At 29.0% G+C, this 17,461-nt stretch overlaps 1 protein-coding gene across 2 annotated transcripts in view; it reads right to left on the minus strand.

The window, feature by feature from the left end:
• LOC107451508 (uncharacterized) overlaps positions 1 to 7,601 on the minus strand; it is a 164,960-nt gene extending 157,359 nt beyond the window's left edge. The window contains exon 1 of one of the 2 annotated variants that reach the window (XM_087154711.1): positions 7,455 to 7,601. Coding sequence is in view for 1 of the 2 variants with exons in the window: in XM_016067629.4 (XP_015923115.3) it covers positions 7,455 to 7,492 (38 nt within the window). In the remaining variant the exon portion in view is untranslated. The remainder of the gene's footprint in view (positions 1 to 7,454) is intronic. The other variant, XM_016067629.4, reaches the window with a different exon arrangement.
• Positions 7,602 to 17,461: the final 9,860 nt, after the last annotated feature.

Genomic DNA, 17,461 nt, shown 5'->3' on the forward strand with positions numbered 1-17,461 from the left:
TATTTTAATTTTAAAAAGTATCAATTCGATTCCATTCAAAGCTCTATTAATTTGGGCTATGAATTGACAATAACTATTTTAATAGGAATAAATTAACTCTTTAATTTAAAACACAAAAAGTATATCCCAAACCGGCGAAGTGGCCGAGCTGTCAGCATGCCTGACAGGTTGTGGTTTCGAATCCCGCTCAGGGAATGGATGGTTCCCTCTGAGTGTCGTTCTCTATTGTGTGAATGTGGCCCATCCTATAAACAGGCTTCAGTGGCAGTGTGGCGTGGGTAATGTTGCTCGCCTTCGTGATTTATGTTCACGGGTGCCCACTGGGTAACGTTAAATGAGCAACACTTCCGGCATCTTCCGAGGTAAAGAACGATAGTTTAGTTCCTGCCGTAAAAAAAAAAAAAAATGAAAAAAAGTATCCAACAACATGTATTTAATGCAATTTGTGAATCCTCCGAAATGTTGCCCCTGAACAGAGGAGGTTTTAGGGCTCTCTCACTTGCTATTCTATCAAAACTTTGAACTTTCATTTCTATTTTATCTAATGTATGAAACTTTACTATTAAAAAGCCAAAATATTAAGTTACTTTTAAAAAATGGAGCAAAAGTTGCGAAGATATTATTAAAACTTACGGAGAAATCGTTATTAAAAATATAAGTTCATGCTGCTAAGACTGAAATCGCAATGAATCTGCACAAAAAGCAGCTAAAGAAAGACTAAATTTTAAATGATTCAAAATGCTCCTTATATAAATCGCGAATTAGTACGTTCCATTACGCTAAAAATACTATAAACTACTAACAAATATATAGGGGATCTACTAACATATAATTTTTTTATATATTTTTAAGAAATTTTTTTAAAAAAAATTAGCAGGTATTATATATATGCAGACAGGAGGACCAATAAGATATTTATCAAAGATTTCTAATTTATTGACATCCATCAGATTGTAAAGACACGGTTCCTTGTAGAACGCATCACTGGCTGAGGTCAGGAAGAGAGTGGACTTTCATTAACCTGAGTAGGGACCGAGAGTGCGCGGTATGGGTTCTCCCTAAACTGTTCTACCGTAAAGTGCTCGATTTCGCGTAGGTCATTAGGTTACCAAAGCAGGGGAGCCATCCCCTCTGCAGAGGATCGAAATTAAGAAGGCGTGTCTTCGGATCATACTCTGGGATGTTTCCCAAACCGTCGCTAATAGCCCATTATGCAGCTCTAGTGTGACGTAAATAAAGTACCTACCTACCAACGTCATTTATTGGAAAAAGTGTAAATTTTCCTTAGTGAAAGATCTTCGAAAGGCTCTGTTAACTAGTATATAATGAATGTTGAAATTCTGAAATGCGTTTTTCGCGAAATTGAGTGGCAACTGCACTACATGACCTTAAGGGGAGAACATCATTTAAGTGTACTGCTAATATTACAAGTTTCCAGGTCATACCAAGGCCCAAGTCATCCCTTCTTAGTATTGAAGAATTTAAAAAACTACTATAATTTGTACTTTATAAAAAGTAAGGAACAGCGTAAAATTGAATGATTTTTTTTTTCTTCCATTCTATGAAGAAATTGATATATTTATACATAAAAAATTTGGCCTCAGTAGCTTATTAGGTAAGCTAAAGTTTGATCCCTTTTTTTTTGTTTCTCATTTTTCCATATCTTTGTATTTAATTGCACAAGTCAAATTACTTTCGGACTTCTATTTAACGAACTTCCATTTTGCAAATTTCTCAATTTTACGATTTTTTTTTTTTTAGGAACCAAGAACATTTTGGAAATTTCTTCGTAAAATAACTTCCAAATAGCGAGGTGAATTTTCTATTTAACCAACTTTAAAATTCACTTTCCCTATTGCCCAAAATATTTCGGATGATTTCAAACTTGTTAACGCATTCTATGGGGGAATTGACCTTGAACTGATTTTCGCAGCCGCTTTTGGAGAAAGCGGTAAAAGCTCTTTCCCTTTTTATTTGCACTTCATACAGGAATCCATGCCAAAATTAATTGACGAGAAAGCATAACAGAAATTTCTAAAGCATGGAACCGGAGATGCCAACTTCTCCTGACTGCCCAAAATAATTTATAAAACGGTAAATAACTACAAACTAAAGTTTAAAAATATTTGACTAATTTTGCTTACTTTTTAAAAGATTTAGCATGACTTAACTATAAGAAAGTGGCGAATTATATAAGCCTTGGAATTATTTAGATAAAACCCTAATCAAATTGAATTTATGAAAGCAAGCATCACAATTAATAACTCGAAAATATTTATTTACTGTGCAGTGCATATCTATGATATTGTACTAACAGTTTTGCTAAAGCTGGATTCTTAAGTCAGAGCGGAGAATCAGGAAACTGCGGAAGATTCCTATAGAAGAAGCTGAGAGAGAAATTAATGATTTTCTTTTTATTGATTCTGAACATTAACGGATATTTTGGATAGTGTGAAAAACAATACAGCAATAAGACGGAAATGGTGAAGAAATCACCAAACCTTCAAATGTTCAAATCATTTTAAACAATTCTATAGTAGATAGTAATTTATAAGACATAATAACATTCGTTTCTTCGCCGGCACTGCTTCTCACCGTCAGAACTGAAAATCTATTAGATGAAACAATATGAAATTTATTAGGTTTTGAGTTATTTTATGTCGAAGTTGAGGATTTTATTTTGCACCACGTACTTCACTTTAGCGAAAACTATTAAAAGGAAAATTATGAATTTTTTTCCAATCTAGTACTTGTAGGTTCTGTAACTCGTCTCACCTTCTATGAATTTCGTCATTATAAATTTAAAAATATTAGCTTTTTTCTAAATAAAAATCTAAACTTCAAATTCTGTAACAAGTTGTTTGTTAAGTCTCTTAGAAAACACAGTAGAAGCAAGCAAACGAAAAAAAAAAATTTCCGAAATTTGTAAAAAATTTAAAGGGCATGTTCAAATATTAAGAAGAAAAAAAACTATTTGAAGAATCGTGCTTGAAGTTCATAAAAGTTCCAAGAATTTTAGAAAGGTAATATTTATGAAACGCTAAAATATTAGTTTTTTTCCAAATAAAAATTTAAAGTTCAAAATCAGCAACAAGTTGTTTGTTGAATCTTTTAGAAAGCACAGATTTAAGCAAACGGAAAAAAATTCTCCGGATTTTTTCAAAAATTTAAGGGGCTTGTTCACATATTAAAAAGAAAAAAGCTATACGAAGAATCGTGTTTGAAGTTCATACAGTTGCAAGAATTTTAGAAAGGTAGTATTAATGAACCGCTAATATACACCGCAAGAAAATAATTAAAAAGTTATTACATTGAAAGCAACCTATGCGCTTCACAATAGTTATCGAAATAACATTGTATCAGAATGAAAATTCCTATAATTCCTGTCCCGCAGTTGTCTGATTGTTAATTTCCGGTTCCCAGTAGAACATCGAAGTAACGCATCGCGGTCAGTGTGCGGGTGGGTGACCACTTGGATCAGTCCCCGAAGGAATAGAGGGAGTGGGGTATCGGTCCTCGTAAAACTGTTCTACAGTAAAGTGATCGACTTCGCGCTTAGGTTGTCGAACTACCGAAACGGAGGTGCAATCTTACTCTGCAGAGTATCAAAATTGTGATGGTATGTCTTCGGATCATCCTCAGGGATGTTTCCCAGACTGTCGCCAAAAGTCCATTGTGCATCTCTAGAGTAATGTAAATAAACAACAATCATATAATTCCTATGGAGTTTTTCTAATTTATTTTAATTTTTATCGCATACTATTTTATTTTACAGCTGTTACAGTTTTCAGAAGTATGCATTTTAAGAAAAAAAAAATTTCAAACTGTCAAGATGGAAAATCTTTACACCTGGTTGTCTAAAAAATGAATGACTGAAAGATACAATTTTTTTTTAAATTTTTTTTTGTTTAATATTATTATTTATTTATTGCTATTTGGCTGCTAAAGTTGTCATTTATAGTCAGGTTTAAGCAAAAACAATTATAACTGCAGTCGGACCTCTATTTAACGAAGTCGCTGAATCCCGATAAAAAGATTATTATATGGAAAATTCGTTAAATAGAAAATCACCATTTGAAATTCTTAAACAACACAAAACAAGTTTTAAATTCATAAATACTCGACATAATTAAAATAGCAATTGATACACCCTAATCTTATTATCGACTACCGAATTGTTTGAAATGATTTTAACATTTCATTTGGTGATATCCTCACAATTTATTGTTTTTATTTTTCCGTTAATGTTTCTATGATTGCAGCTTCAAAATCAATTAAATCATTAATCCTCGTTAATTTCGCTGTTCTCTCTTAGCTGTAACCACATTTTGTAAGTTCTTCTTCCGCGCTTACTAAGAATCCAGCATTAGCAAAACTGTTACGAGGAGTACGATATCATAGTTCCATGCTTTACTCTTATGCTTTTTCGCAAATTCATTTTTCCATCGATTCCTGTATAAAATGCAAACAAAAAGGGATTTTACAGCTTTCTCTAAAAGTTAGGTGGCTGCAAAAATCAATTCAAGGTCCCCATAAAATGCGTTGACAAGTTTAAAAATATATTGGGAAATATGGAAAGTGGATCTCTAAGAAAAGTTCGTAACATTTACTTCGCTATTTGGAAGTTATTTTACGAAGAAATTTCCAAAATGTTCTTGGTTCCTCCAAAAAAAAAATCGCAAAATAGAGAAATTCGCAAAATGGAAGTTCGTTAAATGGAAGTCCGACTGTAGTTTACTCAAACTGCAGTAATAAAGTTTTATTGCCATTGTTTTTAAAGAATTGATTTTAAAATGTTGTGTTTTTTTTTCTTTTATTATTGTAATTATTTTTATTTTAATGCTAGTTTATGTGAAAAAATTGCTCAAAATGTTATGGTGGAAAATTATTAAGTGATTAAAACAAACCACCCATAGCAGACTTCGGTACAAATTTGTGATGAATGAACAAACTTGCCATTAGATTTCCTCTTTTCATGAATTGCGCAGCTATACTATAGTTTGTCTACGGTAAGAACACCCCCCTCCACAAAGTCTGATTCCGTCTGCTGCTATAGAAACAAGAATAGCGCATTTCAGAAAGGGTAGCTTCTCTTCACTCGAGAGCTAACACAATAGACCGAAGAAAAAGATTCCCTTTCTCTCGCCGACTTGATTCGAAACCTGTCCTAAGCTATGATCCCACACTTGAAATAGTTATACCTCGTTACCATAGTCACCGCCACGGGTCCAGACGAATGGCTAGAGGAGTTTTCCTTTAGACAAAGTATACCCATAGTTGGACAAAAGGTGGAACTGTAGCTTTGCTAATTCTATTGATGCTTTAGATGTAAATTAAAAGTAGAATAACTTTTTTAATCAGATTATCTTAAACAATAAGAAAACCTATGCATCCATTACATTTTTAAAACAATCCTATATTTCACGTTTAGGAAAATGGCATTTTGTCACATAACAATGCAACAAAATACATAAGTAGTAAAAAAATTATTTAAGGACACATTGTCAGAAATTTCTTGAAAAAAATAGAGATAACAATTTATTTAATTGTTATTTTACCCTATTCAAACAAAAGAGTCAAATAATGATAAATAAGATGGTAATAAAAGTGAGAGAAAAATTGTCCCAAACTAAATAAGCCACTTAGTATATATTATAGTCTGTCAATCTCATGACCGACAGGGCTCGAGTCCCAGCGTTGACACCACAAAAAATAAACAATTTTTAGTGTGTCCTACACTATTATCTAATGAAAAGTCAGTTAATTATCTTTTTTGCATGCCACTTCTTAATGGTTAAAAAACCGTATACTTTTGTATTTATGGTTTAATAACCATACTAGTTCGGAACGGTTTTAAAACCGTAAAGGTAAAAAAATTTTCTTTACCGTAAACTTTGCGGTTAATTGGATGGACAGACTGCTGCCGGTTATTTTACCATACTTTTAGAATGAAAATTTTAACAGTGTAGATAAATAAAGTAAATTTTTTTTTTGTTAAAAAATTATAGCATGGTTACATACTTGACATTTTTGGACATGCATCAAAATACTTAATTGCTTTTTCTAATGAATCATTACTTGTTTAAAGAATTATCTAAAGAATTAAAAACACTTTACTGCGTGATAGTCATATTTAATCTTTACGCTACTTACATTTTTAACAGACATTTTTTTTTCTAATTTTTCTTTTATTTTTTTATTTATTTATTTTACTTTACTTATTTTTTATTTATTTATTTTATTTTACTTATTTTTTATTTATTTATTTTATTTTACTTATTTTTTACTTATTTATTCATTTATTTATTTTTTTTGTTCCCACATTGGCTCTGTTAAACTTCATAAATGTGTAAAATCGGCCCTAAAAATATATTTTTAAAAAAACTTTTGAAATAATTTATGATAATTATTTTATGATTCTGTCACAAAACAGAATTATAAATTAACTTTGAAATTTTTACTGTGAATTCCATTTAAAATCTATAAAATAAAATACCCGGAAACTAATACTTTTTGAATTAATAAAATATCCTGCTTAATATTGAATGAAAGGAGCTTTTAATGTCAACTACTCGAAAAAATGAACAACAAATTGTTTATTAAAATATAAGTATAAAAGGCATACAAATATTTGTACAGCAGAGATGAGTATTGCACCATAAGCAGCGATTTATTTATGAATGTTTATCTGTATTTATTTAGAATTTATTTTATTCAAACATAATTAATCCATGTTTCAAGATAAAGTCACCAATGCAACCAAAAATAACTTATTATTCAGGATTTCAATCATACCACATTTATTTAAAAGTAATGCATTGTTCACCACCGGTTAGTTTTGTATTTGCCGCATTAAAATTAATGTAATCGCTGCATTATTTTATTTTATTTTTTTGCATTCAAAATTATTAAAAATCGCCTCTTGAAGTTATGAAACCTTAAATTTTGTTAATTGTTTGAATTTGTAATTTAGATTTATTAAAACTCGCCTCTTGAAGTTATGAAACCTTTAATTTTGTTAATGGTTTGAATTTGTAGAAATATTTTAATGTGAAATAAGCCTCTAGAAAAAAAAAAAAAAATGAAAGCAATTTCACTTTCTCTTCAACTTAGTCTGCCTAAAAAAAAAAAATACAAATTGCGACTACTTGTTTGACCGCTAACTTCTGGGGGCTACCTCTCATTCCTCCCCCAAGGTTTTTTAGTTAATGACGACCAGAAAAACAAATGTTAAGGTAAGTAAAATTTATGCCATCTATTTTCAATAAATCAAAATCGTTTTGTGTAGTAGAAACGAAATATTTTATGTTCTATCATTTGAATATAAGAAGCATCTTTTTTCTTTCGTTTTCTTTCGAACAATCAAAATTTTGAATTAACTGGTTTTTACACAGAAAGGGAGATAAAAAGAATGACTTTTTAACGAAACATTTATTATTAATTGAAATACTCACGATTTGCGGCCAAGAAACTTTGAAAGTGCGTGTATCATTTTAAATATACAAGATTCCAAAACCGTCTGCAAAGTTCATGAGAAAGTTCGATTCAGGTGGACAGAATGAAAGACGCTCAAACTAGAATGTTTTGCTCAACGCAGCGCCATCTGGATACATTAACTTTTATGAATGAAATAGTGACCAATCAGGATTGAACCGTTCTTCTAAACTTTGATACCTTTTTAGCGACCCCGAAAAATAAGAATGATTTTCATTATATATTATAAAAATATAATTGCTTTTAAAACAATCTCGTGGCTTTGTATTGTAAACCACATGAATCCCTTCTTAGTTCAAAATGAATAAGAAAAATTTAATTAAATCACAGGTATAGGGGGAGGGAACAACGTATTCCCGCTCTTTGTTCGTATAAAACTCTCCTTTTTATTCAATTTTGCAGTTTGTTTATGAATCCCATTTTATTATTATTATTATAATTTTTTTGCTAATTGTAAAATTGTTTTATAACTTTTGATTACTTGTATTTTTTATTGCTGTTTATTTATTTTCAACTTTATTTGCTATTTTAATTTTTTTTTTTTTTTTCTCTTTTAAAGATGTTTAAGAAGTTCCACTAAATTGCGTCTAAAATAAATTCATGGCTTTTGTATTGTTAACCACATGAATCCCTTCTTAGTTCAAAATGAATAAGAAAAGCGTGTTTATATCATAGTATAGTAAAGGAAGTACGCAGGAAAACAACGTATCTCCAATTTTTTTTTTTTTTTTTTTTTCGTAAATCTCTCCTTTTTACTCAATTTTGCAGTTTTTTTTATGAATCCCATTATTTTTCGTTAATTGTAACATTGCTATATAACTTTCGATTACTTGTATTTTTTTATTGCTGTTTATTTATTTTTATCTTTATTTATTATTTAAATGTTTTTTTCTTTTAAAGATGTTTAATAAGTTTAACGATAAATTATGTTATGAATTTAAAATAAATGTAAAAGCATTAAAGTGGTTAGATACAATTTAAAGAATTTTAAAGGAGAAACACAAGTTAGAAACAAAAATATTCTGCATTTTCTTCAGAAAAAATGAGCATAAAAATTAAGGGATTTTAGATTAAATACTCAACTAAATAGTAAATTATTAAATAACATATTAAATAAAAAGTATTAAATAAAATGGATATGATCTATGATAAAAGGAGAGAGAAATGAACAATCAAAATGTGCCTTATATATATATATATATATATATATATATATATATATATATATATATATATATATATATATATATATATATATATATATATATATATATATATATATATATATATATATATATATATATATATATATATATATATACAGTTTAGGCTAAATTCTCTCTTCTCTCTCGGAACATTTTTGGTGATTTTATTTTTTTATTTATATCCGTCGTTGATCAGCCGACCTAATTTTTGGGTTTAAGATTACTAATGCTCAACTCCGTAACCTTGTCATTTTGAGCCCAATCCAGAAGACAAGGGAACTCCTGGATTAAGTATTGGCAGACGTTTGCCTTCGTGGAGGACTTTTTGAAGGAACTAACCCGCATTTGCGTTACATGGAGAGGAAGACCACCAGAACCTCCCACGGTTAGCTTCACGGCAAAGGGACTCTAACCCCTGATCCGTCTACCACTGAAGATATTTCACGTCAGCACTGTGGTTGGTGCAAGCCGGGAGCGGATTCATATCGACCAGCCATCTCTGGGATTCGAACCCGGTTCACCTTATTATAAGGCGAACGCTCTATCCCCTGAGCCATCATGGCTCTACTTTAAGTGATTGCTATTTTTTGAAAGGGCGGTCTTTTGAACACATGATTGCAGCAACAATTATTGAGTGATTGACTATTCCAGTATTTTCTGAGGTGTTGAAAGGGAGTGCTCAAAGGAAGGAAATATTGTATGTATCAATGCTCTAATTATTCTTATATGGTCTCTTTACTTCATTATGAATATCTCTGGATTCAGCGACTTATTTTCACAAACGTTCTTCCTCCAAATAATTCATTCAAGTCAATTTTTTCATCTTTTTTTGGCACCGGAGACACATTTCTCCCTTTACAAAATAGTTTAAATTCGATGCATCTTTGATGGCTCTGTATTTTGACTTATATTATGCCTCTTTTTTTTTTAAACACTTTTTAAAAAAAAGATCCTGTTTTTCCTTTGTATAAACCAAACCTGTATTTCCTTTTTTTATAAGCCAATGGGTTATAAGATGTTTCCTTGCCCATTGTCAGAACAAGAGTAACATAGAGACATAATCTTTTCACAAAAAGATTTAACAGTTTTCTATTTGAAAATAACCAAAAGTGAGGGATATTCAGCTGCTTACTTTCACAAATGAAACGAAATAATTGAATTCTTCAGTAGTAGCCGGTAAGTCATGGGAAAAGAAACAATTTTTTTTTATTTATTTATTATTATTTTTTTTTACGTCGATTAATTATTATAGTCGTGGAATAAACATCTTTTTCTTGAAACGGGGTACACATTTTTTCCCTTAAAAAATAGTTTGAATTACAAATTCGATGTATTTTTCATGTTTTGTTGTTGTCTCTGTGTTTTGACATTTGTTATGCCTCTTTTTTTAAGAAAAAAAAATAGATCCTGTTTTTTTCTTCTTCTTTTTGCTTTATAAACCAAACTTGCATTTCTTTTTTTTTATCAGCCAATGGGTATAAGATGTTTCCTTGCCCATTGTCCGAACGAGAGTAACTTAGAGACATAATCTTTTCACAAAAAGATTTAGCAGTCTTCTATTTGAAAATAACCAAAAGTGAGGGAGATTTAGCAGCTTACTTTCGCAAACGAAACGAAATAATTGAATTCTTTAGTAATAGCCGGTAAGTCATGGGGAAAGAAACAATTTTTTTTTTTTAATGAGTTCGGTTCGTCGGTTATTATAGTGGTGGAATAAACATCTTTTTCTTGAAACGGGGTACACATTTTTTCCCTTAAAAAATAGTTTGAATTACAAATTCGATGCATTTTTCATGTTTTGTTGTTGTCTCTGTGTTTTGACATTTGTTATGCCTCTTTTTTTAAGAAAAAAAATAGATCCTGTTTTTTTCTTCTTCTTTTTGCTTTATAAACCAAACTTGCATTTCTTTTTTTTTATCAGCCAATGGGTATAAGATGTTTCCTTGCCCATTGTCCGAAGGAGAGTAACTTAGAGACATAATCTTTTCACAAAAAGATTTAGCAGTTTTCTATTTGAAAATAACCAAAAGTGAGGGAGATTCAGCAGCTTACTTTCGCAAACGAAACGAAATAATTGAATTCTTTAGTAATAGCCGGTAAGTCATGGGGAAAGAATCAATTTCTTTCTCTTTTTTTTTTTTAGTGAGTTCGGTTCGTTGGTTATTATTGTGGTGGAATAAACATCTTTTTCTTGAAACGGGGTACACATTTTTCCCTTAAAAAATAGTTTGAAAATCTAACAGTTTTCTATTTGACAAATAACCAGAAAAAAAATTTGCTCAAAATTAAATTTTTAGCATTTAAGTTTTAATATAAAAAATTATACTTTATTTGATTGAAATATAGTATGCATTAAAAAAAATTCTAGAGTCCTATTATTTTTTTGATTTTGTATAAAAATACTTTTTCCTTTTACGAATTATACTATAAAAATATTAGTTCATCACATCATTAAATTGCAAAATAAAACTATCATGCTCAACTCTTGATTATAAATATATATTCAATGTGGCCTATCTGTATCTCAAATTGAATCATTGGCATTATTTAAAGATTCATAAAATAGTCATTTTTTAATGTTTAAGTGTAAAATGATTTTTAATTTGTGGAATTTCATAGTTTCAAGCATATTAATTGAATGTTTTTTTTTTATTTACTTATTTTTTAAACAAAAATTGCAATGTTTATCAAATTTGCTCAACAAGTTAATTTATTACTTGTTGGCGATTGTCAAAATCTCTGAAACTATAGAATTTCTAAATAAAATTATGGTAAATTAAAATTATTTTTAATATGCAAACATTAAGTTTTAGTTTCTTGTTTCGTTTTTGGGTATTTCCAATGTTTACTATTTCAATGAATTGTGTAATATTTTCATTCATTTTAAAATTTATACCGTTAAATGAAAATATAATATTTTTAAATTAAAAATTTTATATTCGTTCCTAAATTTTTTACCATTTTACTTCCTTGAAATGTTCTTTAAATCATTACTTTTTTTTTGCTTTGTACTTCGACTTTCACTCGTTTCTTTTCAAAAGTAAAGTTCCCTTGTATGGTTGTCAATAGCGTAAAATTGTGTTGTTCAGATGTCGATAGTGTTTTTTAAAATCTTAACAAACTTTTCTAGTAACTTAATATTAAAAAAAAACGATAAATTTGATCAAATCTACATTTTATATGAGTTTGACAATAACATTTTCCCTCAAATCCGGTCAAATTCTGTCTTCAGTAACTTGCAAAACCGTCAAGTGACGTTTTTGAACAAGAACTCAGTTCCACTACGTAACAATAATGCAGGGTTCCCAAACACCCGGTTAATTGAAAAAAGGGGGGTGGTTTGTGGGTTTTTTTGCTTTTGTTTTTCTGGTTTTCGTGAGGAAAAAAAAATTTTTTTTTTTGACCGTATGACCGGGAAGCGATATTCCACTATGACTAACTCTGGGGCACTTCTTCGCCAAACTGCGCGATAACTGCTTAATTGTTATGCGTTCATATGTACGAACGAGTAGAAGCGTCTGTGGCAAACCTTCACTGTAAACAAGGAACATCGTCTTTTTAAACTTGATTATCGTTATGGAGATCTTTAAAAATAATTGCCTTAAAGAATTACAGAAGTATTAAGAAGATTACTTTCAATTCTTTTTATTTAACTGAAACCATTGATTACTTAACAGTTCTAAATTGATCTATCATTTTATTGATTTTACTTATTAATTTTTGCAGTTGAAATACATTGCTTTCCTCAAAATTCAGTGGGCTTGAATAGCTGTTTTTTTCCCTTTTTTTTTTGTAATTTATCAACAAGATACCATCATCATTTATCAACAAGTATCAGCAAGATACTTGTACTAATAATTTATTCATTTAAAATATAATAAACCAACATTTAAATTTAGCACCAGTTTTTACTACAATTCAGCTATGTAAATCTTGTAAGATTACCTATTTAATTCTTTTTATCTGATTATATTTGCTCAAAATTTCTATTTAGATCTAACATACCTTTGCTTTTTTGTTAATTTTTGATATTGCTTTATTTTATGCATAAATGTTTCTAACTATTTTTAAAAAAATTTATCTAAATATTTTAATATGATATTTAATATTATATATTTTAAATCAAATTTTTTTAAGTAAAAAATTTTAATGTAGATAGTATAGTTGAGAATTGTATATATAAAATGTAATCTATCGAAAATCAAGATCAGCAACAAAAGAAAATAAATACTGCTCTGACCATACATTGTGTCCCTTTATTGTGTAATATAATGTATGCACGGCCGGATTATCCTATAGGCACACTAGGCACGTGCCTAGGGCCTACGAAATTCAGGGGCCTACGAAAAACTTGGGAGAAAAAAATTTATTGACCAAAATAATTTAGCTTTAAAAACAACAAGTGTATTTTGCACAAAATTGTGAAGATACAAATAAAAATATAATATTTTTCGGTAATAAATTATTTTGCAGAATCTTATGATCTAATATATTACTTTTTTGCGATTTTTGGATTCAACGAAATCTTGTATTATGCTGTCGAATTCCAAACTACGCAAAATGTCGTATTCAATAGACATAAGTGCGAGAGATGCCAAACGATCTTGATTCATTGTTGAACGCAAATAATTTTTTATAAATTTTAATCTGGAGAAAGATCTTTCTCCTTCTGCATTTGATCCAAGAATCGACAAATATATTCTTAATGCAATGTGAACGTTAGGAAAAGTATTCACAAGTTTATCTTTAATTTGAGCCTTCAACATTTCTTGTGCAGATTTATGCTCATACAAATTTGAAAATAGTAAAAATTCATCTACAAAGTTTTCCTCTAAATCGGAAGAGTAAATTTTCACCAAAAATGGTATTATCGATATCAACTGCAATATCGGCAGTATGTCGGTATTGCAGATAAAGTTAGATAAACAAATTCGTAAATTAAAACCCATATTAATAAAAATGTAAAAAAAAAATATGCAAGAAAATTTTAGCGGAGAAAGAGGGGAGGAATGGGGGGGGCAAAAACGGCTATGCCTAGGGCCTACGAAAGGTATAATCCGGCTCTGTGCCTAGGGCCTACGAAAGGTATAATCCGGCCCTGAATGTATGTTTATTATTGCTTTATAATAAAATATACTTTTTCTTATTAAGTTGCTTGATTTTATTTGTTACATTTCTTTCAATATATTTTTATTGTTTTAAGGCAGTGGTCGGCGAACTTATTAGCCAAAGAGCCAAATATGAACATTACAAAAATTTCAAAGAAAAATTGGGAGCCAACTCTGCTTGTTTAGTAAACTTTTATTATTATTAAATAAGTAGTACACTAAATAAAACTAAATTTCATACTTAATAAATATTTATTAATGCGAACAATGTGCTTGCATCTCCTTGGAAAATTTGAGTAAATCAGGTTTGTATGTTTTTGTTTTTAATTTTAGGCATGATTCCAAGTTATCATCAATAAGACGATTTCTCAGTTTACTCTTGATAATGTCCATGCTTGAAAAAGATTGTTCGCATATACATGTAGAACCGAAAAGGGAAAGAACAGCGAGCTTTTTCAGCTGATCGTAAGATTCAGGAAAACAATTCCAAGCGTTGAAAATGATCATGTCTTCCTTCTCCAGGTCATCTAAAGCAAACTACTGGTGTTGTGAACTAAGATAAAAAAATTTCTTCTCCAATATTTCCAATTCAACACAAAGACGTTCGAATTTAGAGCGCCATATCTCCTTGTTTTTTTAAATCCATCAATTGTATTTCAAAGCTACCAATGTCAATTGCAAAAGGAGAAAATTTCAACTCGGTTATCGTAGCATTAAGAGGATTTTTGACAAATGCTAAAGTTGCTCTGCTGTTTTTAAATTCCTGAAACCTGCAAAGAAATGCTTCCCTCATATTTAAAATTATTGTTGTAAAATGGTGTTTATCAATAAAGGAATTATTTCCTTGGCGTTGCTTCCGCAGGCTTGACGGTTTATCAAGTTTTTTTTTTTATTATTTTTTTTTAAATTTTTTTTTTTATGAAAGTATTATTGCACCTTCCGTGGATATTTGTACAAGGGCCGCACTTAAGGAGCCAAAGAGCCACATGCGGCTCTGGAGCCGCACTTTGCCGACCACTGTTTTAAGGAATTAAATTTATATATTTAGTTCCTTTAATCTTTAAACTTTTTTTCTTTGGCAAACTGATATAAGTTGGCATTTTGGACCACATTATTAAAATTATTACTATATCAAGATCAATATAATTCTCCTGATTTTCACCAGAACTTTTAATTTTGCTATTTCTCTTAACTTGGAAATATTTAAAATAATCTTTTAAATATGGTTACTGCATTTTTGCATTACATTACAATGGTGGTTTCTTCCGCTGAACTAAAACTTTATGAAGTTAAGACATTTAATTTATTTTTATTTAATTTTCCCTTCTATTTGAGCTTAGTGTTGATAAAAGATGCAAAGAATAGTTGTTTGGTTGAATACCTGATACATGCAGAAAAGATGCAGGCAAATATTTGGTTACCGACTGCGACTCGTAAATTCTATTTCGGGCAAAATACTATTCATTGATTATAGTTTAAACAGCTTTTTAAATTAAAGCATTCTATTTGTAAGTTTTCCAAAGGATTATAATTACCACTTTATTATAATTGTTAAATTTTAAGAACATAATAACAGAATATTCCTCTTAGAAACAACTTTTTACCATGCTATTTCTTTTTCCATTTCTGCTCATTTTTTTCCATAATAATATATAAATATTTATTATAACATTCGGAAAAGGAGATCAGATGGTTATCAAATTCATATCTATATTTAAAATTTAATTAATTTAATATGCTATTATATTTAATAATTAATAAACACTTAAAATTTATCATGCATAAATATAACCCATGGATTTTGTTGCTCAAAATACATCAACAACTGATATCGAAATGTATTTATCTTCGACCAAATCGAATATATGTAATTTTTGAAGCAAATAAGCCAGATACAAAATAATTTCTGCATTATTACTATTAGTTCAAATTTACCATATCTTTTTCACTTCATAAATTTTATAAAATTGTAGTTTCCCTGAACATAATCAAAGACAAATGATTTCAAAAGTGTTTTATTATTAAAAATTCAAGATAATCTAAATTAATGAAAAAAATTAAAGAAGCTCTTTTAAAAGAAATGCATGTGCATGAAAGAAAAGAATTGTCATTTCATTTACATTTTAGTTCATAATCATTAAAATAAAATGTACTCATTGAATTGCAGCATAGTATTTCTCTCAGCATTTTGTGGCTGTCTAAATGCTACACCATATAATTAAACAATATATTTTATTTGTGAATCAATTTTTGTTTAAAATTTTTTACTCTATAAACAAAATTAAACGTGATCGCACCCTTATTAGTGTATAATTACAATATTTTGTGTTTCACATAAAGATTTAATAATTGTGACTGACCAAGTTTGAACATTGTAGGTTAATATATGAGGACCATACTGCCCAAAACAGAAAATATCAGTTATTACGCAAATTCACTTAGGAAGAAATGTTTAGTGACTGTTTACAGGATATTAACTTTCTACTGGAATGAAATGTTGATAATTTCATATTAAAACGGTGAGACTATACTAAAAATCGTTGGGTTTTCTTTTCGAGGAGAACCATTGTTTCTTGATGGTTAAAAAAGTTGGATGAAATGAAAATAAAAACTAGGCAAAATTTAAGACACTGAACGCAATCATAGCGAAATAATTTATTATTTTTCTGCATTATATTTTAAATTAAATTAAAATAAAAATTATTACTAAATGTATTAGTTTATCCTTATTTACCATTACAGTAAATTGGATATATTGCATTTAACTAATTTTGAAGTCATTTTTATTTAGATTTTAATTACTTTTTATAATGAATATGACTATGTAAATATTTAAATAATTGGCATAGATAAAATTGTTTGTATTAATTCAGGTCTTATTTTTGAAATTTACAAGAAACTGCCAAATATTTTGCTTATTAATACTTTTTCAAAACTAAATCTATTTAAAAAAAAATATAATTTTTAGAAATCAGTACTATTCTTGTGAAATTATCAAACATCGTTTTTCACATGAGAACCAACATATTATATCAAGTAAGTCTTTAAGTTTTACTTTGATGAGTTATTTTTAAAATTGCAAAGAAGAAACCAAGAATAATTTTAAACAACTGATTGAAATATGGATAGATTAACCATAATTTTTATAAAAGGTATGGTAATTGTTGTGTAGTGCTAAACTTCCTGATATTAATTATATTAATTGTTCTTGTAGTAAATTTATAAAAAAAAAATTCAGCATTTAGTTCTAAGCGGAAATATGATTCTATAGATGAAATCGTGAATGGTAGAAATGTTTATTAGTCAATATAATGAAATTGCGTTGCGCCATGTAAATACAAACATATAGTTGTATAATTAATTACTGCACCATTTTTACGTTACTTGAATTAAAAAAGAAGTTGCGTTTTATGAAACAATTAACGTGAAACTAAAACATACGAAAAAAAAAACAATTTATATATCTTAAGTAATTTTATTGTTCATTTAAATTAACAAATTTTTGTACATGCGAGTTCCACCGATCATTACATAAACAAACACTACTTGCACTCGTATAAAAAAAATATATAATAGCTGTTTAATCTCGTACGGAGTTAGTGAAAGTGCGAAAAGAGGGTATTCTATGGTTTTTTCATGAAAAGACCCAATTTC

This window comes from Parasteatoda tepidariorum, chromosome 11, assembly GCF_982258835.1.
Source record: "Parasteatoda tepidariorum strain Cologne lab strain chromosome 11, Ptep-v5.0, whole genome shotgun sequence".
In the NCBI taxonomy this organism is placed as follows: Eukaryota; Metazoa; Arthropoda; class Arachnida; order Araneae; family Theridiidae; genus Parasteatoda; species Parasteatoda tepidariorum.